At 41.5% G+C, this 24,391-nt stretch overlaps 3 protein-coding genes across 4 annotated transcripts; 1 reads left to right on the top strand and 2 right to left on the bottom strand.

Moving 5' to 3' along the window:
- The first annotated feature begins 4,508 nt into the window (after positions 1 to 4,508).
- Positions 4,509 to 17,311, top strand: smarcc2 (SWI/SNF related BAF chromatin remodeling complex subunit C2). Its single transcript, XM_080495660.1, has 26 exons — positions 4,509 to 4,621; positions 5,278 to 5,397; positions 6,866 to 6,951; positions 7,106 to 7,187; positions 7,375 to 7,467; positions 7,586 to 7,655; positions 7,859 to 7,928; positions 8,209 to 8,284; positions 9,200 to 9,444; positions 9,566 to 9,690; positions 9,815 to 9,868; positions 10,540 to 10,577; positions 10,669 to 10,799; positions 10,895 to 10,966; positions 11,057 to 11,170; positions 11,290 to 11,443; positions 11,544 to 11,660; positions 11,749 to 11,811; positions 11,939 to 12,197; positions 12,589 to 12,750; positions 12,899 to 12,960; positions 13,070 to 13,190; positions 13,279 to 13,442; positions 13,540 to 13,674; positions 13,949 to 14,312; positions 15,068 to 17,311. The coding sequence occupies exons 1-26, from the start codon at positions 4,511 to 4,513 to the stop codon at positions 15,130 to 15,132; spliced, it is 3,153 nt and encodes a 1,050-aa protein (XP_080351786.1). The 5' UTR covers positions 4,509 to 4,510; the 3' UTR covers positions 15,133 to 17,311.
- A 5-nt stretch (positions 17,312 to 17,316) lies between these two features.
- myl6 (myosin, light chain 6, alkali, smooth muscle and non-muscle) lies at positions 17,317 to 20,746 on the bottom strand. 2 transcript variants are annotated; one of them, XM_080495658.1, is made up of 6 exons: positions 20,667 to 20,707; positions 20,209 to 20,387; positions 19,026 to 19,169; positions 18,299 to 18,472; positions 17,938 to 18,015; positions 17,317 to 17,657 (listed from the first exon to the last, which is right to left on the bottom strand). In XM_080495658.1, exons 3-6 carry the CDS (start codon positions 19,093 to 19,095, stop codon positions 17,629 to 17,631), a joined length of 351 nt encoding a protein of 116 aa, XP_080351784.1. In that variant the 5' UTR covers positions 19,096 to 19,169; positions 20,209 to 20,387; positions 20,667 to 20,707; the 3' UTR covers positions 17,317 to 17,628. The 2 variants fall into 2 exon arrangements, with proteins under 2 accessions (XP_080351784.1, XP_080351785.1); XM_080495659.1 differs by lacking the exon at positions 20,209 to 20,387 and having other exon boundaries at positions 20,667 to 20,746.
- Positions 20,747 to 21,557: 811 nt separating this feature from the next.
- tsfm (Ts translation elongation factor, mitochondrial) lies at positions 21,558 to 24,065 on the bottom strand. Its single transcript, XM_080495162.1, has 6 exons — positions 23,943 to 24,065; positions 23,512 to 23,664; positions 23,140 to 23,268; positions 22,909 to 23,031; positions 22,571 to 22,652; positions 21,558 to 22,120 (listed from the first exon to the last, which is right to left on the bottom strand). Exons 1-6 carry the CDS (start codon positions 23,991 to 23,993, stop codon positions 21,726 to 21,728), a joined length of 933 nt encoding a protein of 310 aa, XP_080351288.1. The 5' UTR covers positions 23,994 to 24,065; the 3' UTR covers positions 21,558 to 21,725.
- Positions 24,066 to 24,391: the final 326 nt, after the last annotated feature.

The raw sequence follows: 24,391 nt of genomic DNA, 5'->3' as shown, positions 1-24,391 counted from the left end.
TTGCTCACTGGCTCCGTCTCTGTGTTTCAGGATTCATTAAAGAATGGGCTTGTGAATTCAACTTGAGAAGAGGGCTGAACTTACAGTACATACTAATGGGAAAATACTGAAATGTCGGAGATCTGTCAGAATCATAGCAAGGCGTTTGGAAGTAGCTTTCTTATTATAAGACATGTCTTTTCACCTGCTGCTGCTTTCGCCTTCTGCGAAACCACCTTGGGAAAATGAAACATTGAAACATGAAGGAGTTCTCACTTCCCTAGAATAAAAACAAGAAGTCGGTTCTTTAATTAAAGGTGAGAGATAGAACTGGAAGAGGACATCCTTGCTGAATGTAGTGGAGACAAGAGGTTTGGAGATGCTGGACTTTGGGGGGGGGGGTCCCAGTGCTCCCTGCTCGCACATTCTGGCGTTAAGTTAATTGGACAGGGAGAGAGGGCTGAGGAGGGAAGCGTTCAGCCCCATTAGCAATCCCCCTGTGGAAGGCTGAACCGAGAGGATCACAGACTCACAAATAGGAGGATTAAAATAATCAATAGGCTTCACTCTCTCCCCTTCAGCACAGACGGGTGCACCACACACACACACACACACACACACACACACACACACACACACACACACACACACACACACACACACGTACACACACGCACGCACGCACACACACACACACACACACACACACGGTTATGCACACACACGCTCATGAACAAATACAAACACACCAAGAGCCTGAGGAATACCAGTTCAAGGAGCACTACTCTTCCGAATGTTGTCTCAGGATTTTCGCAAATTAGTCTGGGTCATGTCACACACACACACACACACACACACACACACACACACACACACACACACACACACACACACACACACACACACACACACACACACACACACACACACACACACACACACACACACACACACACACACACACGATACAGCGTAGCTAAGGAATAATTTTTTACCTAATGAAAATCAGGCTTTTAACAAGGAAGGTACCTGCAAAAAAATGTATTAAAAAAAAATCTCATACAAGCTCTGGTGTTATTCCGTAATTTCCAATAATGAAGGCTAATTTCAACCTCGAACTACATGACAACTGGTAAAGGTCGAAGACATACAAAAGTATATTGTGTCTATATTTTGCTTGGTTATTTCTGGACTTTCATATCTGTTGAATTTCATGCGGCTTTGCCACAAAGAATCCGTGTTTATTCAAAGTCCTTTTCAGAATCCACTTTTTATGAGGGTTGAGATAATAAAATAATGCTGCAATGCAAATATTTATGGCCTGATACCCTAAAATATGACGGGCTGTTTGAGGTTAGATAGTCATTTTATTCATATACAGTATGTTTCTCCATATGAAAGAATTTGTTGTGAGCCTCTTAATACAATATTAAACCGAGGACAGAGTGTGCATAATTTACATCTCTTATCAAGTAAATATAAATCAGTCACAGCATTTAAAAATGTATCAATCATGAGATGACAAATGCAGAATATATTGTAACTCTAATAGAGAGCATTAGGGGATTACATGTGACCTTTTGAAATGAGCTGCTACTCCTAATGTTGTACCATTATTCTGTTGGAAACAACAACAACAACACCATTTTCCGGGGCCATAATCCATCTGTTGCAATTATTTAAGGACTTTAACTTGTTTTCCTCCTAAAACCATACAGACATACAGATCATTAGATCATGTCAGGATTGTCCTCCTGAGGGCCCCAAACAGCTAAAATTATTGAACTCAAAGTAAGAAGAATTCCCGTCCACTGTATTTTTCTCAGTTGTCAACTTGGTCATTGCTTAAAAGCTTCTCATGATGACAATAAGTTTGACAGGCACATGAAGGAAACATACTGTATTCATTGCCGGTTTAGCTCTGAAACAGAAAACAAACAGGTAAGATATGAGATAATACAGAAAGGTCAAGAGGTGAGACGATTCACACACTGGCATTCACACCTACACATAATTTAGAGTCACAGAATTAACGACAACAGGGATTTTCTTGGGTAGGAGAGGAAACGCCACACAGAAAGTCCCCCAGGAACAGAATCTAACTACGGATGAACTTTCTTTTAGGTAATTGTGCAAACTACTTCCCCACTATACATTACCGACAATGTGCCCCAAACAACAAAGATAAGAAGAATGTTTCCACTGACAAATATTCAGATTGGTTCCCCTTTTCTCCTAAACTTTGTGCTCCAGGTTGTTCAGAGCTGCCGACTGAGAAAATCAGCTTTGGGGTGAAAAGTCCAGGTCAGTGGATTTCAATGAAACTTTGCATATTTGTTCCTTTTGATGAATTAAAACAAAAATAAGTACTTTATCGTCAACTTTTTATTTTGGTTGCCATGGAAACAAGCGGGTGTGATTTATGCCATATTTTGGCTCTTGTGGGACTGGGACCAGTCTGAATTTGATCTCCTTCTCAGGAACATATACAGAAGAGTTTTCAAAGCAACAACAAAGTAGACACCAAGTACAACTCTTGTGCTTTCCAGACGTAGGTTACTTTGTATAAGGATATAAGTTTTTACCCTGAAAATATTACTTTTGTTTGATGAAGTTTTCCTGTCTTTTGTAAGAATGAGACAAGGCCATTGTCATTGAGCTGCTGGTACTATAGCGCCCACTACTGGGCAATAATGAGCTTCGAGATGGACACCTGTACTACACATAGAGTTAATAATATTTGACATCATCCAATGTTAGGAATGCCAACATCACTCAATACACAATATCTTATATATTGCAAAAAACATTTTTTAAAACAGCCAATTTCATTGAACTGTTGTTGCTATGGCAACCACTCCTGGGCCTTACCCATGTATTGTGCTTAGAGAAGGACACTTGTACTATATATATATACAGTTCAGAAAATTTACTTCATCCTGTGTTGAGAGGGAATATTATCCTGAAATCAAGCGACCTATGTTTGGAAAGCACAAGAGTTGTACTTTGTGTCTACTTTGTTGTTGCTTTGAAAACACTTCTGTATATGTTCCGGAGAAGAAGGTCAAAATTCGGACTGCTTCCAGTCTCACGAGAGCCAAAACATGACATAAATCATGGTAGCTTGTTTCCATGGCAACCAACATATATTTTTTTTAACAGAAAAGTACTTATTTTTGTTTTAAATCATCAAAAGGAAAGTTTCATTGAAATCTGAGAGATGTCACTTTCCATGGTTTTAGGCCCTCGTGGCTGATTTTCCCAGTCGGCAGTTCTTAATAAGAGAGCTGAATAGAGACAAACCACCACCATAAAGGACATGCTCTGCAACAATGACGAAAAAGAAGAACGGGAAAAAAACAAACAGGGGACAATCACCTAAATTATTAAAACCAAGTCTTTGGTAAATGCAGCGTGACCGCTTTTTGCCAGTGAATCAGAAACTGGTCATGTCATATTTGTGGTTTCTGTGAGACGTTCCATCAGCATACTAACTCTGCCCTGTTGAAGGAGGCCATTTAATTGAGGGGGAGGTCATTCACAGCAGATTAAAAATTAAATTGCTATTAATTTTTTCATCCTCTTCCCTCACAAATTCATAGGTAGGCGCTCCATTTCGCCTCCTCTGAGCCCGCTCCACCCACAGGCCATCAGTGTCTCAGGTATTCAGAAAGTGAAAGCGTAATGTGACAGACCGGAGTCCTTTGGTAAAGGTTGTTTGAGAGTCAGTTTACAAAGTTTTCAGTTTTCAGTCATTCTTTATAGCATCACCTATAATATGCACTGACATCAATATGTGCTGCCACAATTTGAAAATTGTCTTGCATATGAATCACAAAACGATCTGTATAAACCTGAGAATATTATGTTTAATACATGATGCAACTCTCAACTTTTTAGGTTTCCTGTATTTATCACCTTATTTCAAACAAATCAGCAATAGCAACATGGCTACAGGATAGCTATTTTTCTGTATGTTTGCTTTTTTTTTTTTTTTTTAACCTAACAATCATTCGTTTTTTGTGTTTTTTAATTAATATACATTTATAGGATCAACCAGCCAATTGTAGTTTTAATTAATCGAATAACATATCTTCATTATTTGTCCTCTTTTATTAAGAGCAGTCCGATATACACTCAGTATTGTGCAGTATGAGACATTTACACTTCATTGCTCACTTCGGTCGGCTTCAAACTCCACATAGTCACTATAAATGATACATTTCATCTTACAGCAGTCTTTTTCCAGGACAAGGTTATATATTGAAAAACAGTCAGCGGCACATTAATCAGTTAAAATAAGCCTCGCTTCTCACAACTGCATCATTTACAAACTGCTTACAAGTCAATGGATTAGAAGTGATGATCCAGTCCTGTAACAAAATAACATTTTCACAGCTCAATGAAAACATGAGCTGCACTACTCCTCCCCCTGCTGGACACAAGCTGCCATTACAGCCCCCAACAGCTGCAGTAGCGCACTGTTGCCACTGGGTGGCAGCCAACGTCGACTAGTTGTCTGCAGGCAAAGATGGCGGTGCGGAAGAAAGACGGCGGCCCGAATGTAAAATATTTCGAAGCGTCTGATACCGTTTCTCAGTTTGATAATGTCCGCGTCTGGCTGGGAAAGAATTACAAAAAGGTACCGAGCGCATGTTTTCTAATCATACCCAGTGAGCGCCCTGTGCTCCTGCCTCTGTGGGCAGAGGCAGTGACAAAGAGAGGAGGGAGGGCGCTGCTCCGCGTCCAGCTGTTTGATTCACTTCAGCCGGGATACAAAAGGATGCTGAGCCAACAGCTGCAACAGATGCGGCCGCTCCCGGCGGTCTCCCCGCGCCTTACCGGGGCTCGACCCGACCAAAAGCAGCATCCAGTGTGGCACCAGGGGCCGTGATGTTGTTTTTAAAGGGCGATTGAGCGGCGCAGCCAGCTAGCTAGCCGGCTAGCTAACGGGCTCGCGGCGCAGCAGCTCGGATCCAGATGTTGGGCTGTGTGGCGCGCGCCGCTCACTGGAGCCTCTCGGCCGGGGATCAATAAGACGGAGCACTGCGCGGGGGTCCAGGCACCCCAGTCCAACTAAATACACCCCCCCCCACCCCCCCTCACGTTTAATAAATAATTTAATAAATAATAATTAAAATCAATGTGTTTGAATCATCCCCCTCGTTGCATCACGCCCCCCCCCGTATTTTTTTTCTATGTAGTAATCACCGCAATGAAACTTTCGACCTTCTCCAGCAGCCAGGCGATCACGAGCGGTTAGTTTGTGAAGCTCCGGTCTCTTGTCTGTCTCCTCAGTACATCCAGGCCGAGCCTCCCACCAACAAGTCCCTGTCCAGCCTGGTGGTCCAGCTGCTGCAGTTCCAGGAGGAGGTCTTCGGCCGGCATGTCAGCAACCCCCCCCTCACCAAGCTGCCAGTATGTACAGTGGACCTCCACCTCCACACGTACACGCACACGTCTGATCTTGTTTCAGCATCAAGCTCTCCTTGTGCGCTTGGAAATAGAAATAAAATAAAAAATAAGAATAAAGTGTTTCCATTGCAGTGGGGATGGACTTTTTCTCCCCACCTTTTGAAAACTGCTTCAGAAGCTTAACAAACGTAAAACATTAAATAAAGGCTTTTAAACTTCAAGAGCCTGCAAAATGTCTTTTTTTTTTGTAAAGGTCATTCATCTTTAGACCTGTTGCATTTTTTTTAAAGAGCTATTTTGTTTTCAATAGTTGTATATTACATTATAAAATGTTTTTTGAGAATTTTTTCTGATTTTAAATTCTACTTCTACCTTTACGATTGTGTTTCCTTTGTTAATAATCAATTTGAGACTGGTTGGAACAATGACTCATTTAACTGTTTATTATGTGGCATAAATCTCCCCAGAAGAACAATGAGCTTGAGAAAAGGGGTTCTAATACTGTCAAAAAGAGTGTGATACAACATATTTCCATGCTGGTCTCATAGTAAATTAAATTAATGCTTATGTTGCTGATGTGGAAGTAAAACTTTATATAAAAGCTTCATGTGTTGAGAAATTACTTATTTCACAATTAAGTGAGACTTTTAGAGCTGAAATGTTTTCATATGTGATGTACTATTAATAACATGCAGTTAAGGTGGGGCGTACGTACAAAGGTAGAGGGAGCTTTACTTTGTGACAGGTGGAAGAAAATGTTGCAAAAAAAGATATTTTGACCTTTTCATGCTGCCATCTTAATCATGTTTAGAATCTGAATTGGATTCTAACACTGTCATGGATCATGTTGGAGAGAATTCTGCTATAATAAAACCATAGAGTTGAATGATTCACACTTTTAAGGAGTAACTTAGTGAGGAACTTTTATTGGTAACATAACATCGTTATAGACATAACTTCTTAATTTGAAGCTCCCTTATTTATTTATTTTCAATTACAAAGAACAGAATTCTGCTATTCACTCTTTAATCAAATTTTTTTGGTGAAACTTTTGGGGACGATTAATATAATACTTTGATATAATGAACTTGCTGAAGCATCACCCCAGAATTTAACTAATTAAAAACAAAATTAAATTAAATTATGATTGTATCTTATTTTTGATTGTACCATGTTTCTTAAATCACACCAAAAAAACAGTTTCCTCTTCTGCTATAGGGAAGGTTGTCTTCTACTCTCAATATTAGTACCTGGAGCCTTGGCCTTGTATAATATGAACAGGTTATTTGAAGTGTATTGATATTGCATAACCAGTCAAATGAGTAAAATTATTTTACCTTTCACCAGTTAATTGCCTCCTGGATATTACCTCTATGGGCTTACCTTAAATAACCAAAATATGCTCTTGAAATAATGAGACGTCCGTCACACCGTTGGGTTCTCCTCAAGCTGTTGTGTTTTACTCCTGCAGATGAAGTGTTTCCTGGACTTTAAGTCGGGAGGGGCGCTCTGCCACATCCTGGCCGCTGCCTACAAGTTCAAGAGTGACCAAGGATGGTAAGACTTTCTTTCTGGCTGACTGCAGCTTCTCAGGGTTTACTTGTGAGAATCGTTCATAAACCAAACCGTGCAGCCAAGAAGATTTGAAGGCACCATTGGATTATGGCTATATTTCCGTTTCGTGTGTAACTCCAGTCTAATTTCCTGGTAGGCGCAGGTTTGACTTCCAGAATCCGTCGAGGATGGATCGAAATGTGGAAATGTTCATGACAATTGAGAAGTCCTTAGTGCAGGTGAGTGTACTTCAGTGCTGTTGTTTCAGTTCCACAAGTGTGCGGTTAAACTCAATCCTTATTAAAGGTGACTCGTGAGTGCAATGGAAATCTGAGAGAGAGAGAAAAAAAAAGGAAATGTTTAATGATAAGAAATGGTTAATAAATGTAGCTGATTGAGTTTGAAAATTGTTGACTTTCCCTCCAGAACAACTGCTTGTCGAGGCCGGTCATCTATCTGAGCTCCGACATCGAGCCAAAACTGCTCGGCAAACTCAAAGACATCATCAAAAGACATCAGGTGTGTTGATTTTCGGAGTATTTTGGACGAAAGAAGGACCACAAACACTCTTGCTTTGACATACGTGGTTATTCAGGCTTGCTGCGTAGTTGTTAAATCATTTGTTTGGACTTTGCAGGGCTCTGTGACTGAGGACAAAGCTGCCAGCTCTCATGTAGTTGTGCCTATTCCCACCAGTCTGGAGGAAGGTGAGGATTTGTCCACAGAGATCACAGAAAATTCTGCTGTATGAGTGACATTATTAAAATAATATAATATAATATAATATAATATAATATAATATAATATAATATAATATAATATAATATAATATAATATAATATAATATAATATAATATAATATAATATAATATAATATAATATAATAATTTATTTTTTTTTAATCCTCCAGAGGAGTGGGTGCGTCCCGTGATGAAGAGAGATAAACAAGTGCTGCTTCACTGGGGATATTTTCCTGACAGGTCTGTTCTGTGTTTTCATTCCAACACAAAAGAAGCAAATCAGAGGGAAAATGCACGTGAAACATTTTACTGTAAAGTGAAAAGAGAAACTCCAACTTTTATTGTGTCAAAGAGTTTCATTTGTTTGATACTGTTGCTTCCTTAAAAAGGTCTTTCACAGCTTGTTCTGAGAAGATTCTCTTTCGTTTTATTGCTGGGATTTGAAAATCAATAACCTGTCTCTTTTTTTTATTTTTTATTTTTAATTTTTTTTATCTTGTTTGACCTTTGACCTCTGTAGTTACGACACCTGGATCCCAGCCAGTGAAATTGAGGCTGCAGTGGAGGATCCTCCGAGCCCTGAAAAGCCCAGGAAGGTACTTGTTTGGTCTTTTTTTTTTTTTGTCTGGTCATTCTGTTCCTCTGTTTGTATTTTAATGTAAGACATCTTAACCTTTTTGTACACAGTGGAGCTTAATTGTAAATTATTTTACCTTGATTGACCACTTTATATATAACTCCATTATTTTACCACAAAAGAAAAAGAGCCCATCCACCTGTTAATTCTTTGTGAATTGTGCAGCATAAAACATGCAGGGTGTATCAATAGTCATGGTCATTACAAACATTCCTGTTTTCCACTAAACTGAGTTGCTTGCTCTATATTTATTAGATATTGTTGCGTCTTTCATACTTTCCTCTCACAGATGCCTATGAGAAAGATGTTTGTGTAAAATTAATTCTACATCAGGTTCTGCTAAATGCAAAGCGTCGTCGCTCTTATTGCATGTTCATTAATTTCCATGCTGAAGATTTTCACCCTCCAGAACATTATGATACTAAAGATTAACGTGTCTCTTGCTCATTGGCCCATGCTCTGGTTGATGTTTTTCTACACTCTGGTGACAAAACAAGAATAACACAATTCCTTGTAAATAAATATACCAAAAGTGTGTCTACTTAGTAAGCAAAAGTACAGAAATGTATGTGTAAACATACATAATGTCAATGCAGTAAATGGAGGGTCTGTGAGACTTTCTGGGTTTTTTTTTTTTTTTATTGTCTTATATTTATGGTCATCAAGTGTCTAAAAAAAACAATTAAATGTATTATACTTATCACCCACTTGCCAAGGCCTGCATACAACCATGTTCCAGCTGTACAGAAGAATAAATATTATCCCTTCTGACGCTCAAATGTGTCTTTAAAAAGAATGTGCCGCCTTTATCACTGACAGGACTTGGTGTTTTCCTTCTGGTGACTGACGTGCATCACTCGGTTGTCTTTGTCAGGTTCATGCAAAGTGGATTTTAGACCTGGATCAGTACAACGAGTGGATGAACGAGGAGGACTACGAGGTCGGAGAGGGCTGTCCCAAGAGGAAGAGGATCTCTGCCAAGACACTGACGGATGAGGTGACCACACCTGACGAGCGCAGGGACAAAAAGCCCGGCAGTGCCAAGAAGAGGAAGCGCTCCCCGTCGCCATCGCCCACCCCCCCTCCCCAGGAGAGCAAGAAGAAGAACACTAAAAAAGGGTACATGAAGAGCTGAGCTTTATGGACGCTGCTGCTGCTCATTTTAAACCAAAACAGCAGCATCAGAGACGTTGTAATATGTTGTTATATTATGTGTGTGTGTGTGTGTGTGTGCTGACAGGCCAACGACCCCCTATACCAAGTCTAAACGGGGCCAGAGGGAGGAGGAACAGGAGGACGCATCAAAGGACCTGGATGAATCGTCACCTGTTCCAGCGTCTGAGGAAGGAAATGCGGCCAAGACAAGTATGCAGAGCAACATAAACCTAAACGATGTGAACTTTATATTACCGCATTGCGGTTTTTTAATTTGTTTTGGGGTTTTTTTTCTTCTCCCATTACTGGCTAATAAACTGAAACTCTTCTACAGATAACACCAAAAAGGACTCTGATTCAACCCCGATCAAGGGAGGGACGGATATGGGTGAGCTTCTTTAATGTACATTTAGCTGTTCCTGCACACTGACATACTGAATAACAGCCTGCCTTTCATTCTTCATCTGATGACAACTGGAAGTATGGTGACTTTAGGATATTCATTTGTTTATCTAATTATCTTGAATGACATATTTGCCAAACATTTTTGAAAGTTGAACACGAGAGACAATTTTGCACATACAATATATCATATTCTTGTGACTGAAAATATTTGCAAAAAGTCTTTTCTTGATACCTTGTATCACAGTTTTCTCTCCAACTAGCATGAGTAGTGACAGTTGTTTATACTGTTACAGCCTCTAAAGCTTTGACTTTTGACTGATACAACAGCAACACAAGTTCAAAAGGCGCAGATAAACAAAGCAAGATAAACAAAGCAAGCATAAGTTTACGAGTAACATCCAGCAATTAGAAAATATTATACCATTTAATCAGGTTTGACACTTTGCCATTCAGTTTATATGTGAAGAAGATTCTGTCGCAAATCTCTACAGCGGCAGTATTTTAAATAAACTCGATTAAAGATTAAATTAAGAGTGTGTTTTAATATGATGTTCATGTTAAAAGAGAGGAGTTAAAGGTGTTTCTATGATGAAGAATGCATTTCGTTCAATGCAATGTGTATTCACACATTGTTCTTTTGTGTGATTCGCACAGATGAACAAGAGGATGAGTCCATGGAAACAACGGGAAAGGTATTGTGAGCTTCACAAGACATCTCTGCAACAGAATGGTGACAGCGAGGAAGTGAGTGTGAGCTGTTTGTTTGTTTGTTTGTTTGAACAGGAAGAGGAGGAAGGCTCTCCGAGTGTGAAGGGTGAGCCGGTGAAAGGCTCGGACCTTCATGAGGACAACGTGACCGAGCAAACCCACCACATCATCATCCCCAGCTACGCTGCCTGGTTCGACTATAACAGGTAACAGAAAGAGGAGTTCAAGATTCAAGGGGCGGAAAAGCTCTTTTTTTTGTTGTTGTTGTTGTGTGAAATCGATCGACCTGCTGTCTCTGCAGTGTTCATGCCATCGAGCGCCGAGCTCTGCCAGAGTTTTTCAATGGGAAGAACAAGTCCAAGACCCCAGAGATGTAAGTGTCAGATCAACGTGAATGAAAATGGAGAACGATTGTACAAAAGTGTTTTAATGTTCCGTGTGTTTAATCACCTCTTCTTCTCAGTTATCTAGCGTACAGGAACTTCATGATTGACACCTACCGCCTGAATCCTCAGGAGTACCTGACCTCCACCGCCTGCCGCAGGAACCTGGCGGGAGACGTGTGTGCAATCATGAGGTCGGAGCAACGTTTTACTGACTATTCCTAATGACGGAGTTATAAGCAGTAATGAAAGGGGAAAGAGTTTGTGGTTGAATATTTCTTTGGGTTTTTTGTTGTTGTTTTTTTTCGTGCAGAGTCCATGCGTTTTTGGAGCAGTGGGGACTTATCAACTACCAGGTGGACTCTGAGAGCCGGCCCACACCAATGGGCCCCCCACCCACCTCTCACTTTCACGTCCTGGCCGACACTCCATCCAGTCTGGTGCCGCTGCAGCCCAAGGCGTCTCAGGTCTGTGTGCTGCATGCACTGGTGCATAAACACACATGCAGACTGATCACAGCTTCAAGATGTTTTATTGGTGTCTCCTCGTCTCTGTGTGGTCCTGCAGACCCCAGCCACCCAGCAGATGATGTCATTCCCTGATAAAGTGAAGGACAAGCCAGCAGATCTGCAGAACTTTGGTCTGCGCACTGACATGTACAACAAGAAGACAGGCTCTGCAAAGGTCAATATTCCAAGGATGAGTTCAGATTTGTTGACTCTGTAATAGCAGCTGTGTCTCATTAACAACATGGCGATTCTTCTTTGTGCAGAGCAAAAATGGAGCCAGCACCATGAGGGAGTGGACAGAGCAAGAAACACTACTATTACTTGAGGTACTGTCTGCCTTTATATTCACAGAAACTAAAAAAAATGTATGAAATCAGCCACAGATATGGCATAAAATATAATGTGGGGGGGGGGTGGATTCAGAAACAAAATTGCAGCTTTTATTTATTTCAGGGTCTGGAGATGTACAAAGACGACTGGAACAAGGTGTCTGAACACGTGGGCAGCCGCACGCAGGACGAATGCATCCTGCACTTCCTGCGGTTGCCCATAGAAGATCCATACCTGGAGGACAGCTCCTCCACCCTGGGCCCTCTGGCCTACCAGCCCATACCTTTCAGCCAAGCAGGAAACCCCGTCATGAGCACCGTGGCCTTCCTCGCCTCTGTCGTGGACCCGCGTGTCGCCTCAGCTGCTGCGAAGTCTGCTCTTGGTGGGAAGCACTTTGTGTTTATTTGCGTCTAGAAATCAGCTTTTGGGTGGTGGGGGGTCTATAACGATTACATTTTCTAAGTAGGCTCCTAGCAGCAAATAACTAATTCAGATTTTTGGTTCTTTATGGCGAGCTCAATTAAAAAAAAAAAAAAATCTTACACAGTACTTTTATTGGAGGACACTATTTTTTTAATCTCGTGTCTTGGAATAATAATTTTTTTCTTGTGTAAAGTATTTATTACATTTGCATCACATCCATTAAATCCATTACTCGTGAGCCACCTCAATAATGTTGCACCTACGTTTTGCATTTCAGTCAATTATGCAGTGAAATCTTTATTTTATTTTTTCGCAATAGCAAACATAATCCTCATTTTTGTCACCCTCAGAGGAATTCTCGCGTATGAAGGAGGAGGTTCCTGCAGCGCTCGTCGAGGCTCACGTCCGTCGGGTGGAGGAGGCGGCGAGAGTCAGCGGTCGGCAGGACCCGCTGTACGGGCTGGAGGGAAGCGGCATCGCAGGCACCGGCCTGGAGGAGGGAGAAAGGCCTGGTATGAGGAAGACACATTCAGCATCACCTCCACGTTTGTATTTACTTTCGCAATAAGAGTAACACGTGACAGAGTAACATCGCTGTTTCTTTCCAAGAGAAACTGAAGAAGGCAAATTAAAGATTTTGAATCATGATTTTGTCTTCAGATGAAAGCAGCGATGAAAGTAAGAGTGACAGCCAATCAACTGAGGACAAGAGAGAGGCCAAGGTATGACGCATGGACACGGTTACATTGTGTTCATTTGATTATCTTGACTTATGATTTGAAGTTGTGAGTTTAAGCTGATGACATTCGTTTGGCTGCTTTCACCAAACAGGACAGTAAAGAGGGAGCAAACGAGGAAGAGGAGAAGCAGACAGAGAACGGAAAGAAGGAGGAAGAACGAGGAAGAGAAGCTGACGGAGAGAGAGAAGCGGATAAGACAGAGCCCGAGATCGGTGTGGAAAGATTTCGTTTACAAGATGCGTAAAGTATAAAGATTCAGCCAAGGCCGGGGGGGAAAAGTCAAACCTTTTGTTCTCTTAGGTGACGGGGAAAAGGAGAAGGACGGAAAAGAGGGGGCAGAGGAAGGACAACGAGAAGGAGATAGTGAGGGAGAAAGAAAAGCGAAGGTGGAGCGTGACGTGGGCGAGGGGAACCTGGCCACTGCTGCCGCCTCCGCCTTAGCCGCCGCCGCCGTCAAAGCCAAGGTGGAGTCACTTTAAATCCACTCGCTGCATCCTTCAACACTTGCTGCTGTTTTTACATTTTCCTCTCACCTGATATTGTGTTTCTTTGTATCCACAGCATCTGGCTGCTGTCGAAGAGAGGAAGATCAAATCCCTGGTGGCTCTGCTGGTGGAGACCCAAATGAAGAAACTTGAGATTAAACTGCGACACTTTGAAGAACTGGAAACCATCATGGACAGAGAGCGCGAAGCTGTGAGTGAAGGATCGGAGGATAGGGTGTATGAGGAGGGGGAAGCCTAAAAATAAAAAAAATAAAAAACTCGATTAAAAGTTCAACACACGACCCTTTTTCACTGGTTGATTGTAGCAAAACTTTGGATGCAAAGTACAGTCACATAAATACGGTTTCATAAACATTTACATGGTCGACTCAAATAAAAGCTGTCATTTCTGGTCTGTTTAAAGTTTTATGTTTCATTGATAATCCCCCAATAATTGGTCCTGCGTCTTCCATGTGCCTGTGCAGCTGGAATACCAGCGGCAGCAGCTGCTGGCCGACCGCCAGTCGTTTCACATGGAGCAGCTGAAGTACGCGGAGATGCGAGCTCGCCAGCAGCACTTCCAGCAGATCCAGCACCAGCAGCACAGCCAGGCCGGGGCTCCTCACTCCACCCAGGGAGCGTCAGGCCCGCCTCCCCAAGCAGTGGCTGCCAATCAGCAGGCTCCCAGCACACCAGCGCCTCAGCCGGCCCCGAGCCCCGCGCCACCAGCCTCCTCCGCCCCGGCTCCGGAGTCCCAGCCCCCCGCGGTCGCTCACACTTCGCCGCCCTGCCCCGCGGGCCAGCCCCCCGCCACGCACCCCAGCTCCAGCACTACACCCGTACTTCACGGTGAGTTTAACATAATGTGGCAGCTTCAATAACTGCTTTGTCACATCATTTACTGTTGCAGTAGATCAGATACTGGAACTGCTGAACAATGCTTTTTTTTTTTACTTGTATAAACACACGACTGTGTGATTATTGAAATAAAACAGCTCCCAACTTTTCTTTGTAAAACGGTGGAACTTTTTAAGTCTGAGCTGCATCCTAAAGGTGTGAATTCAATATTCCTCAGACACCAACAGAAAAGTAGTGCTTTTGATGAAGCTGGAAAAGAGAAGAACTTACAATGATTATTTATTAAGCTAAAAAAAAAGTTGTTAGGTTTTTTTTCCTTCTTTTTTCACATTTGCTTTATTTGTGTACCAGAGTGAAACATTTTATATTTCCAGACTATCAAAACGATTCAAATTACTGAACAGGTGTTCTCTTCTTTCCTCGTCTGTTGTAATCAATGAAACTTTTGTAATTTTGGCCACATTGTGGTTGTAATTTCTCTTCATCTTGCTCTCTGTCTCCATTTGCCATCATGCCATTGACTTGTCATTTCATATTCGCTGTATTAATTGGGGCCTTATTTGAAAACTTCATGATGGAAAAGAAACATTTACAAACAACAAAACACAACGTATTTGTGTGTTGGAGAAAACTGCTCATCGTGACGATCAGACATTAACCTAAAAATCTGATCTTGGAGGATGATGTCAGTAGTTGACTACTATTTTTTTTTAACCCCTTTGTACTCTGGTCTCCTCCCTCGACAGAGCCGAGCGCCCCGCTGCCCGGGGAAACGCTCCACCCGTCCGCTCCGGTCCCTCCTCCACAGTGAGACACAGAGAAAACATGAATCGCCTGACAACCTGAATGACTCTTGACCACTTTGGATCCTGCCTGTGTCATCTGGAGAAATCATCAACCGAAGGAAGAGAACACATTTTACATTTTTCTTTTAATGTTGTTTTAATTTTTTTTTTCCAACAAGACAATTGAGAAAAGAAAAAAACAAAACATGAATCCATTCACCTCAGCGATGTGTTGAAAAAAAAGAAGTCCTTTTTAAATTTGATAGAAGACAGACTGAAAGTGATTTAGTGTGTTCGACTGGACAGCATCATCTCACTCCATGATTTTAAAACTTGACGTCCGAGATCCAGTGAGCTTCGATGGTCTCGCCCACATGCTGGCTCTCAAGGAGAGGACGAGAAAAGACCCATCTTCTGTTTGTTGGTTTTTCCAGTGTTTTGGAAATTGTTGCATTTATTTCCCTGCAGTAGCGTGTCGACAGCTTGTGAAGTGTAGTGCTTCATGATCCCCCGTCCTGCACCTCGTGCTGAAGGTACTAATGAAAATATATGTAAGCAAAAGCACTTTCAATATGTTTCCCAAGGTCTCGATGAAAGACTTGAAGCATCCATGGAATTGAACGTTAGCACTTATACTGTCATTTCGTTGTTCTTAATTTTGGTCCTAAAAGTTTTTGAAACTTGGTTGGGAATTGTGCTTTTGCCTTCACTTTTGTTTTGTGTCACATGGACAAACGGTCGCTCCACAGGGTCGGGCCTGAAGGTCGCATGTCTAAAGCCAATGAATGAAAAGAAAAAAAAGAGTGTCGCGAATCAAAACACGATTCGAATCAAAGCCGCCAGTTTGAAATTACGCCGTCGTAGTTTGGATGCAGTTTGTGAAAATGTACTGTAAACTGGATTTTCTGTGACAGACACGTTGCGTCATACTCCCAAAAGAGTACGGGAAACTATTTGAAAATATTGACAGCTTGAAGTCTTGAAAAGACGTCGTCTTACAGCTTTTCTTTTGGGCTCACTTCCCACAACGCTCAACAGCACTTACGAACTTTGTTGTGCAGCTTCATGTTTAAGAAATGTGGATGAACTCAAAGTCTCCAGGCTGCAGGTTTTGTGAGGAATGTTAAATCTGTTTGAGAGGAACCGGTGAAAAAGTGTTACGGTTTGCAACCGCATATGTGTTTTTATCTGAATTGTGTTAACTGCTAAACCAAAATGTGTTTTTTTAATTATTATTATTATATAATCATGTTTATCTCACGTTTGTTCTGTGAGCTTTTATTGTGGTTACTTTGGGAAATGAAGAGGATTTTTAGCAGTCGGTGCATTTCACGTTAAAGATGGAAGAAATGGCAACGCTGTCAAGAGACAAGGGAGCACCTTAAAACAGCTGGAAATGAAGAATTGTGTTCTTAATATCTGCAACAATATCCTCACTTTTATATCTTATCAATCTTTTATATATATTTTTGACTTTCAATTCTTCCATCTCCTTTCTTTGATATGTCAAACATTGTAACTGTATATTCTTACCTTTGTAGCCTGTATTACCCTCTCCACCGTTGTGTATGACTCGGGACGTTGTGCTGCGTCCATCCGACGTGTGACTCGTGTGCGTAAATCAACGCATGCCATTCACAGCTGTAAACCATGTTACTGCTCAGTTTTTTTTCTATTCTAGTGCCATCTGTTGTGTGCTCAGAGTCTGAAGAACTCCCAAAAAAAAGAAAAAAAAAAAAAACATGCTTCATTCTTCACACGACACATCCGCAGGTCATTGCCATGAAATATAATCCAGTCAGATGGTGAAACTTTACAGTTTAATGTCTGTCCCGCCAGTATTGCAGTCCTCACCACAGCAGTGAGCCTAAATGGACTTCTTTTATCTGTGCTATTATGACATTGTGTGGATTTTGTGCTATGAAATAAGTGTCTGTTCAGTTTCTGTATGTTTTTCACTATGCTGAAAGTAGCAGCAGTCGGTTATTAAACAGTAGACGTCAATTTTTTCCTCAGTAAATCATCACTTTAGCGCAGACAGCGACTCCGGCAGTTTGTATTAAAACAAACCAAAAGAGAACATCAAAGCGAAACAGGTTTTAATTACAAAATGTTTGGGTGGAAAAAATAAAAGATGTGAAGAGGAGTCCGATTGTGGAGTGGATGATTTGTTCAGAGGTGAATTATTAAACAGATTTGACAATTTGGAAACCAGGGTTTTTATTCAGTACTTTTCAATGTAACATTTCACATGAGCTTTGAAAACAAAACAAAAAACTTGTCAACAGAGGTGATAAAGGTTAAATAACCAGTGGAATAATACTGATGCTGCTTGTGCCTGTGAGGATAAATAATGTGGGAAAAATGAGATGGACAGGTTTCTTCACATTAGACAGAAAAGGCACTTAAAAAAAAAAATCTACAGTGACAAAACATACATATTGGAGGTAGGATGACGTGGATGGAAGGGCAAGGAAAGAAAACATATTTAGGAATGAAAAGGAAGTGTGGTCCTGAAATGTTCAGCCGCTCATCACCATCCGGACAAGTTCTAAAGAGGAATAAGGAGACAAGAAAACATCAACAGATTTAATAGTGAAACAGGTCGGATTAATCCACATATCAGTTTGTAGGGAAAAAACAATCGTCCGAATCAGGCATGCTATTAAAACCATGCACAATCAGCTTCAATTATCCTGATCATAGAAAGCAGCTACAAATATAAACGAATGCAAACATCTTTTTGAAAGGAGCCTCTGTTCTGACAGCAGCAGCACATTTGATACTTTTGAGCTCCTGATTCTGTTGTTTCTTTCTCCAACCCGACGCACCTTCATAGTTGATGCAGCCGTTGGCGTCTTCATGTCCAGCTAGAAGCGTCTCCACCTCCTCTTCTGTCATTTTCTCCCCTGGAGCAGAGAAGGAAAAAGTGATGAAATGAAGACGACGTGGCTCGTTGACAGGAAAAGAGCACAGTGGGTGCTGTGGTCAGACAAAGTAATTTGCATGTTCTCAACTAAATATTGAGAGCACTGTAACAGCACTGAGCTTCTGGAGAAACAAATACAAGACAAACATCCAAAAGCTGAGGGGAAAAAAGAAACTAGGACAAACAAGGAGTGGAGAGCACAACTGTGAGAGAGTTTTTAATTTAAGGTGTCAATTTTGAGAGAACATGGGATGAAGCTTTGCCTAGAGTGGTGAGGACGTGACGCAGCTCCGCTCCCATCACCGTGCCGTTTCCCTCTTTGTCAAAGACACGCAGGCCTTCCACGATGTCTTCAAAGGAGCCCTGGTCCTTGTTCTTAGCAATGGCCTGCAGCATGGGCAGGAACTGCTCGAAGTCCAGCATCTTGTGGTTCATTTCTGCAGTGGATCAGCCACAACAAAGTTGTCTGGAGCACATTGACAAAGTGTTTCTCCTCCAGCACTGTTTGGACAGAGCTAATTAGCGAACAATCTTTAATAATACTTTAACCAAACAAAAAAAATACCAAAACCCTCATTTACACTCATCAGGACTCACAAAGTTGTCGGAGTAACTTTGAAGACACACACGCACACACACACCGATTCAGCCGTCATTGAGGCTACTGGATTGAACAAAACCATCCACACTCCTGCAATGAAGCACCTCCACTGAATTTCTGAGCTTGTAAATGAGATGTGAAGGTAGTCAGAACAAATTACAGGCGATGGAGTGGACTGAACAAGTCAGGTGTAAAAACCAACTTGTTGTTTTGAAAAGCAAATTTACATCATGGATGTGGAAAGTGTTTCCTTAATTCTACTATATAATGAACAGGCTACGTTTCAGCCATGGATTATTAGTAAGGACAAACACTATATGATTTAAACTATTAAGACAGAAAATATTTTGTAAAAAAGGCCAAAACATTAATCTACAAAGAACGAATACCTTCCAACTTGGGGTTTCCGAGGACCTTAAGCACTTCAGCGTTGACTGGGTTTTGTCCCAGAGCGCGCATCACGTCGCCACACTGGTTGTACGTGATCTTCCCCTCACCTGTCCGGTCGAATAGGAGGAAGGCCTCCTTAAACTCTAAAAGTGGGACAGATTAATAATGCGGTTCAGCCGTGGGGTACGTTGAGTGAACAGAAAAGAAATGAGCTTTTATGACACAACATGCACGGCACAAAAAAAGGTTTTAATGTTAAGAGTTTAAAAAGTGGGGAAGAGCAATCATAAGAGCCCGTTTTGTCAGAACACACGGGCAGTCATGTCGAGTTTTTGACAGTGAGGCAGAAATCCAGCAAGCACGCAAGTGTAACTTATGCGACAGGGTAAATAAAACACCTTTCTATTGGATTGAGGGAAACCACGAAGACCAGCTGCTCTGTGATGCTTATGAGCTCAGAGTAAACTAAATGAGATATGGGATGTACCTGGAGGTGGCAGCTTTCAATCACCTTCCAAATCTACCCCAGGCACCCTATGCTTGCCCTTTGCCGACACCACTGTACCGCTTGGCATCCTCTACCTGACACCTACCACCACTCCAACCTGCAACGGTTGTTATCCATAACCATGGTTGGGGTGGAGCAACACAGATAAAAACTGTGTTTCACTGCCTTTAAAAAAAAACAAAAAAAACATAAGTCATAATCAATTAGTAAAGTCTGTATAAACACCCTGCAAATACATAAGTCAACTGGCTAACCCAATGACAATCAAAATAACTAGAATATGGAACAAAAGTGATTCATGCAACTTTGAGCGTGGCCCAGTTGTCGATGTCAGATAGGCTGGTCTGAGTATTTCAGAAGCTGCTGCACATCTTCTAGAGTTTAAAGAGAATGGTCTGCAAAAGACAAACTACCCAGTGTAGGATTCAGGGAGAACACCTGGTTGATTCCAGAGGTCCAACTCCAAATACAAAAGGGGCTCTAATCAGGCATGAGTGTGTCCAGGAAGTGGCATGTGGTATAGTTTTCCATCAGCATGCAAACACACCCTCATCTCAACACCGTTGTGCGTGTTAGTTTAACAGTCTGGGGCACTTATGATTCAATCTTGAGCGAAGAGTGTTAAGCCTTCAATCAACACACACTGAACTCCATTTAACGTCAAACTCGTTTACCTGCAGGAATCCAGTGGTTTGCAGAGAAAACCCTGGAGCTACAGGGTCAAAATCCATAAAGCTATTTCATATAAACGCTGCTCAAAACAGTATGAACATCTTGTTGTGACCAATAATAAATGACGTCCTGCACACACCATAGCCAACTCACCCATGATCTGATCCTCCGAGAAGTCCGACTGGTCGAGACAGAATGGGAAAAGAGAGGAGGAGCACATAAACGAAGACAGTGACATTAATGCATGAAGTTAATCCTCCTGTGTTGCACAGTGGTGAGTGAAGAGCTCAAAGCTGCAGCGAGAGAAGGAGGCCAGCAGACACGAAGCTAGTTAGCAAGACGCTGCAACGGATGTCATTGCTTCCAAACGCCAACGTTTGAATACGCGAAATACTCATTTTGTAAATCCGACAAGAGCAGCATCTTTAATATGTACCTATGGGATGATTTCGTGACTTACCATGCTTCCTTTAGACATTTCGTTGACGGATGGCGGAGGACGTCGGGGACTGTTTGTGCGGAGATGATGACAGCGGCCGGTTCAACTTGGTACAGTCCCGATGACGTCACCGCGGCTGCTGCACCAACAGGCAATCAGAAGCCTCGATTATGTTCCACACGATTTCTCGACAAACCAATCAGAAGCCTCGAATGTAATCTCAAAAGGTTGCAGTGGTGCAGCTCCCAAAAGAAAGATGGGGAAACTGCAAGTGAAATAATGGCTATAAATGATAATTTAACTAATGTAAAGTTAATGTTCCCTCGATGTTTCATTCTAATATTTGTTCTTGCAGATCTATTTGAATTGTTCATGTCTGAATGGCATTAGATAAATGAACTTGCCCCTTATGTTTATTAACATTGTAACTGCTAAATGCATTTGGAATAATAAAATAAATATTACATAATCAATTTATATTTTTGCAGGACGTATTAGTTTGTCATTCGGCGACGGAATGTTTTGGCTATTAGAAAAATGCTCCACACATTGGACAATAGTCAAGTTCTTCAAGGTGTTTTCATCACAGGCATGTCACACCAGCACCAGCATACCTGAAGGGTCCATTGGGTGACACAATTGATTAAAATACAGAGTGAATCTGTTTAAAATGGTTGCTTAACAAGTTGTATCGCTGTGCATGCTTTTGGACTGACTTGTGCTTATATAGAGACTTTACATCTTTGATGCAATGACTTGTCTGCACACACTGAACGACTCAGAAAGGAAAACAATCCAACTGACTATAGAAAGACCCCAAGTGTATTGCATGACATAGTGAAAAGGTGAAGCTTGTAATTTAAATACCAGACAAATACACAAACAACCTTGATGAACAAAAAGTGAGGAAAAACATTTAATTGTTTGATTTGTAATATCATCAGGCACCAATGCTGTTACAGCCACTTTGTCTGTTCAAATTCATGATGTGGTGTGACTGAACCTTAAATAATAAAGACGTACTTGAGATTTCTTCACATGAAATAAAGATCATTATTTGGTCTAAATTGTTTCTTTTCTTCATTCAGCTTCATCACGAACTGTCTCGCCACACTGGAATCGGACAAAATCCAGCACCCGGGCTTGTTGACCTTTGAGAAATTGAGCCACGGTCCTGCTGGGGTCGACCAGGAAGGTCTGTGGCAGCAGACGAGTCTCACTTTCACCGCAGGGCAGGTCGTCCATGTTACCCAGAGACAAAGGTGCCTCTCCCACGATGTGCTGTCCCAGTTTGCGACCTAAGGTTTCCTGTCCTCCCTCTTTTCCACCCTGAAACACGACCAGGGCACCGTACCGGCCCAGGGCCACCTCCGTCTGGTTGCTCGCACCTCCATGCACATAAGAACCGATGCGCCAGTCAGAAGGAATGCCCACCATCACGGCACGCTTCACTGACATGTTCTCACCAAGGCGACCTGTGAACCGTATTTCATAACATAAGAAAGGACCCATGATCAAGCCATATCAAAAAGTGTTAGTATCAAGTCAGTCATTATCTAATTATGGTTTGCCCATTTTCAGTTCAGTGTTTACTGAAAGAATTGCAGTTTGCCAAAAGATCTGACCGTGTGAATAGTCATTGAACAGAGAAACATGAGCACAAGTCAATAAATTTGAATCTTCATCCTAACACTGATCCTGCATTCTGTGTTTATCACAAGCTGGCCTTCATTACATGTTCAGATAAAGACTTGATTTATACAACAGAGCATTCATTTTAATTTATGAACAATTGTTGAGGATAAGAACTATATGTAAGCAACCTAATCCAAATAAAACCTGTGAGGGTTTCAAAGCAAAACGGCACATTTTAATTAATAACAAAACAAAAACAGAAACAAACAAAAAAAATCCACTTTACACACCTATAGTCAAAGCCACCCGATCAGCCAATGAAGATCCATCCCCAACTCCAAGTTTACTCATCTCATCTGCTGAGAGGACACTCTAAAAGACAAAACCAGAGAAACCTTAAGGGCAGCAACAAGCAAAAGCACTCGGTCACTGTGATGAAAATGGCTTCTATCAACCTTAATCTATATCCAGTGTCTCCTCTATTGTACTGCAACACAGAACTCAAAAGTGTTTGATCTCGCATGACAGAAATATTGTACGCATGGAGTTCATATTTGGAAACAAGTAAGAAATATCTAAGCAAAGAATGTTGAGCTTGCACTCTGATGTCCCCAGTGTGCATCTTCACCTTCACATATCCAGCCTTGCTTTGAGTTTTATTCCGATGATGCGTCAACGCGGCGAATGTCACGTCCTTCACCAGCTCCTGGAACTTCTCATTACGAGCGACAAAGTCTGTCTCACAGTTAACCTGCAGCAAAACAGATGGGAATGAAGAAACTCACCTCCACCAAGTGTAAGCTGCATGCAAGCTGACATGGTGATGCTGCAGATGAACTCCAGCAGCAGCCGGCATTACCTCCACCATGACTGCACTGCTATCGCCAACAAACAAGCCGATCAGACCCTCTTTGGCTTTCCGACCCTCCAGCTTGTTTGCTTTGTTCCAGCCCTCCTTCTGGGCCTGCTCATGGAGCCAGCTCTCTGCCTGCGAGTTAAGGTAAGCTTAGTGAAGAACTTTTGTAATGGGAAATCTTCACCTCAAAATTATTTTGGAGTAATGGGACCACATTCTTCACATAGAAACAAACAGGATGGACTCATCAACAGGTTGGATCAATGCAATGTGCTTCTTGTGTATGCTGATTTGATCATTATTGAAATAAAAATATACAAGAGAGTCAAATTGATTCATTGATTCTTCAGTTCATTGATGTGAGGAGGCGAATACCTTTGCTATGTCATTGTCAAACTTCTCCAGGGCTTTCTTGCAGTTGATGAAAGTGTAGCCGGTGGTTTTCCTCAGTTTCATCAGGAGGGATTTCTCTGCAGCCAGGAGCTGACATCCTGAGTGTAAAGACTGTGCATGCTGGCTGAGGCTGACCTGAAGAAACAGGTCACAATCAGTTCAGTGAATCACATCTTGACTGTCTGCTGTGGTTCAGGTGTGTCAAAACGTTGTCACTTCACATGTTCGGGTAAAACATAACAACAAAATGTGTCCCGACATTAACTCTTTCTCACGAAGACAATGGAGAACGAATGAATGGATAACTGAATGACTTAAACACCAAGAAAGTTGGATAATGCATCAGAAATGACGATCAGACAGACTAAAAATCTCGATAGGCGTCAACAAATGTTTAAGTTTAATATTCTCACCTTCGTGACATCTTTTGCAATAGTTCTGAATAGAAATATTAGCGACATCATTTCACACTGTAGGAAAAATAAATGACTTATAAAAGCTCAGAACGTCATTGACAGCCACGCTGTGGACGGAAGCAGCACAGGGACAAAAATGTTAATGGATTACATGTTAAATTGCAGCGCCCTCTGCAGGACTGGAGGAAAGATTCTTATTTCTCTCATAGTCGTTATGATAGATGGGGATTCAACCACATTTTAAAATAAAAATTTTAATATAACAACCTTTTAAATAGTTGTCAGTTGTTAAATGGTTTGAATTATACATTTTATCACAGCCATTTGATAATATAACAGATGTACATCACCAACATTTTTTCACGATTACTAGAACAAAATAAATATTTGCAGTTGAAAGCCATACAACTTTAGCAAGAAAGTACAAAGAAAATTCAGGAAAAACA

This window comes from Blennius ocellaris (genome assembly GCF_963422515.1).
Source record: "Blennius ocellaris genome assembly, chromosome: 4".
Lineage (NCBI taxonomy): Eukaryota > Metazoa > Chordata > Actinopteri > Blenniiformes > Blenniidae > Blennius > Blennius ocellaris.
This window is presented reverse-complemented; position numbering and strand designations above follow the sequence as displayed.

Excerpts from the sequence above, each read along its gene's own strand:
- smarcc2 (XM_080495660.1), top strand. The coding sequence starts at position 4,511 with ATGGCGGTGCGGAAGAAAGACGGCGGCCCGAATGTAAAATATTTCGAA. Across the intron at positions 5,398-6,865 it reads CCCCCCTCACCAAGCTGCCA|ATGAAGTGTTTCCTGGACTT; the intron begins GTATGTACAGTG and ends TTACTCCTGCAG. Across the intron at positions 7,468-7,585 it reads ACATCATCAAAAGACATCAG|GGCTCTGTGACTGAGGACAA; the intron begins GTGTGTTGATTT and ends TGGACTTTGCAG.
- myl6 (XM_080495659.1), bottom strand. The coding sequence starts at position 19,095 with ATGCGCGCTCTGGGACAAAACCCAGTCAACGCTGAAGTGCTTAAGGTC. Across the intron at positions 18,016-18,298 it reads TCACGTCCTCACCACTCTAG|GGGAGAAAATGACAGAAGAG; the intron begins GCAAAGCTTCAT and ends TCTCTGCTCCAG. Across the intron at positions 17,658-17,937 it reads CGGCTGCATCAACTATGAAG|AACTTGTCCGGATGGTGATG; the intron begins GTGCGTCGGGTT and ends ATTCCTCTTTAG.
- tsfm (XM_080495162.1), bottom strand. The coding sequence starts at position 23,993 with ATGATGTCGCTAATATTTCTATTCAGAACTATTGCAAAAGATGTCACG. Across the intron at positions 23,032-23,139 it reads GCAGTGCAGTCATGGTGGAG|GTTAACTGTGAGACAGACTT; the intron begins GTAATGCCGGCT and ends GTTTTGCTGCAG. Across the intron at positions 22,121-22,570 it reads TCGGGTGGCTTTGACTATAG|GTCGCCTTGGTGAGAACATG; the intron begins GTGTGTAAAGTG and ends TACGGTTCACAG.